The sequence below is a fragment of the Lampris incognitus genome, chromosome 20 (assembly GCF_029633865.1).
Source record: "Lampris incognitus isolate fLamInc1 chromosome 20, fLamInc1.hap2, whole genome shotgun sequence".
In the NCBI taxonomy this organism is placed as follows: Eukaryota; Metazoa; Chordata; class Actinopteri; order Lampriformes; family Lampridae; genus Lampris; species Lampris incognitus.
In genome coordinates, this window is record NC_079230.1 from 9,898,595 (window position 1) to 9,901,375 (window position 2,781).

Below are 2,781 nucleotides of genomic sequence, written 5' to 3' on the forward strand. Positions count from 1 at the left end.
TATCGTATTACCACCTCTTGCGATACGTTATCGATACACCGGCGCCAAATATCGACATTTCTTACTGAAATATGCAGGCGCTCTAAACGGACCCCCCCCCCACCCCACCACCCACCACCACCAATCTGACTTGCCAGAGTCACTACTTCATGACTCCTCAGGGCGGCGCTTATCAACTGAATGAGGGTAAACTTGCGGTGAAGAAGAAGAAGAAGAAGATCCCCCGCAGGGGGCGATGGCGGACGGTGTGGACAGCGGGGAGGGAGCGAATCCTAGAGGCGCCGTCATCTTTCAAGTCTGGACTCACCTCGCCTTTTACGGCACCGATGACTTTACGACACTGAACTGTCGTAAACGTGAAGTGCACGGGCAACACCGCGAGCATGCGCAGCCACGTGGCTCGTCACCATCTGGTCTCCGCGTGGAGAAAACGGCTTGGTATTGGCAAGCGCTGCAATATGGCCGGGTCGGTTATGCTTGTTGGAAACGTTTTTCTTTAAGATATGTGTTTATTATTTTTTCGAGAGAGGAATTTATTTTATTTTTTATTTTTGTGGGCCGCTCTGATGGCCGAGCGGAATAACCCGCCGTTCTTGCAGTCCGCTCGTCACGTGGCCTGGGAGGTTCGTATCCCAGACTCGCCGTAACCGGTCCCGGCCAGAGCGTCCACGGGGTAAGGCATTCGCTAGGCCACCCTTACCCGAGGATAGTGGGTGTAGATCGGTGTAGTGTTCGGGGACTCGTCGTTCTCCAGCGACCCCTCTGGCCACCCGGGCGCCTGCAGCCAAGCAACCGAAAGCATTCTCCCTACGCCTCCTTCGCGGCCTGAGGGTGACGCAATCATGCGAGGAGGCTTCCGCGTGTAAAATAGCGAGAGCAGCCGACACGAGTTTGAAGGAAGCTGGTGTAACGACTATCTCCTTCCTGTGGAAACGTGGGCCAGGGGAGGTATTCGACAAGAGTTCCGGCCATATGCCATTGGGTTAATCGGGTGGGATAAGGGGGGAAACTAGAAATAGTGCCTTTACTGGAAATAATTTCTGTAAAGTTAATTTACACAGATTGGAAAATATTTTAGTGAGGCATAGTTGTATCCTTCCTTTAAACATTTTGACCCCAGAACTGTTCTGCTTTCTGGCAGTTAGGCCCTTTACATTGGAATGATGGCACGTGGACATGGGCAAGTTGCTGTGTGTGTGTGTGTGTGTGTGTGTGTGTGTGTGTGTGTGTGTGTGTGTGTGTGTGTGTGTGTGTGTGTGTGTGTGCGTGTGTGTGTGTGTGCATGCTTTAAAAAGGCGCTAAGCAAAGACTATGCACTTTGTTATACATTGTTTCATTTCAGTTGTCAAATTATGTGGAACTGACGCCACAATGCAGTGAATAAATACATAATTTCTGCTTTTTTGCCCTTTTAGGGTACCTTTTCTTACTAGTGTAAACTACTAATAAGACACGTTAGCCCCTAGCTAACGGGTCTGACCCTTTAGCCGAGCGGTTAGTGATGTCGCCTTGTGGTGCAGTACACCCCATATCGAATCCCGCACCGGGCAAGAAAATAACCGGTTCCATTGGTGGCAGCGGTGGGATCCGGAAGTGTGCAGACCCTCAGAAGTCTCTTCGGAGCGCGGGAATAACAAAGCGCGAGGGCGCGCTTCCGGGGAGGGTGACGACTGTAAACTACTAATAAGACACGTTAGCCCCTAGCTAACGGGTCTGACCCTTTAGCCGAGCGGTTAGTGATGTCGCCTTGTGGTGCATTACACCCCGTATCGAATCCCGCACCGGGCAAGAAAATAACCGGTTACACTAGGTTACTATTAGTTAACCTCCCCCCTCCTGTTCATTCATCAGGTTGGCACTAGAAGCTCACCTCTCTCTCTCTCTCTCTCTCTCTCTCTCTCTCTCTCTCTCTCTCTCTCTCTCTCTCTCTCTCTCTCTGCCAGGGAGCTGAAGCGAGAGAGGGAGCGTGCAGAGCTCTGGAGAGGCCTGGAGGAGTACCAGGAACGCCGGCTCCAGATGCTCACCGAGGCAGCCAGGAACCAGAGGAACCTCCAGGAGCGAGGCGAGAGAGGGGATCCTCCGACCCCGGCCTCCCCGCAGACAGCTCACGGCGATCAGCTGGAGCCCGAGCCCAGCGGGGCCTCCTCCGGCGCGGGGGAGGCCGCTACTTAAGGGTCACTCAGCGAGATGGAATAAGGGGTGTAGGGACAGGGAGGAGACGGGGAAAATGGTAACAGTAAACGTGTGGGGAGAGCTCAGTGTTCAGAAGGAAAACGGTACGGTAAACGATAGTAAACAATCTGTTGTAGCTTGTATCACTGTCCATCGTTTGTCCTTGTTTAAAGGTCCCGACCTCAGTGATACGAGGTACAGGGTTGTACCTTTTTGTTCCTGAAAGAGTTGCGTGACAGCGGTTCATTTTTTTTAAAATTTTTGTTTCGTTTCGCTGTATATTCAGTATGCTTCAGATCAAAAGATGAATCTCAAAAAGTGCACACCTTCATTCCTCGGTTTACAAAATAAAACGGATCAAGACTTCAGACGAGTGAGTACCTGACTAACCTTTGTTGCCCCCCCCCCCCCATACAGAAAGGCACACACACACACAAAATAACAGACAAAAATGCAATCTGCCATTTGGCCTTGTATTTCTCTTTTGATCAGAAATGCTAACGTTGTCTGTGAATAGCAAAATAAACGAATAAATAAAAAAGAAGGCCGGGGGGGGGGGAGTGGCCACTCATGCGTTGCAGCGCTGTTACCATAAAGATCTGATACAGA

General features: G+C 51.1%; 1 protein-coding gene across 1 annotated transcript in view; it reads left to right on the top strand.

The window, feature by feature from the left end:
* Positions 1-2,172, top strand: part of ppp2r5b (protein phosphatase 2, regulatory subunit B', beta) — a 12,532-nt gene extending 10,360 nt beyond the window's left edge. The window contains 1 exon segment of the mRNA XM_056300847.1: positions 1,948-2,172. Coding sequence (XP_056156822.1) covers positions 1,948-2,172 — 225 coding nt within the window.
* Positions 2,173-2,781: the final 609 nt, after the last annotated feature.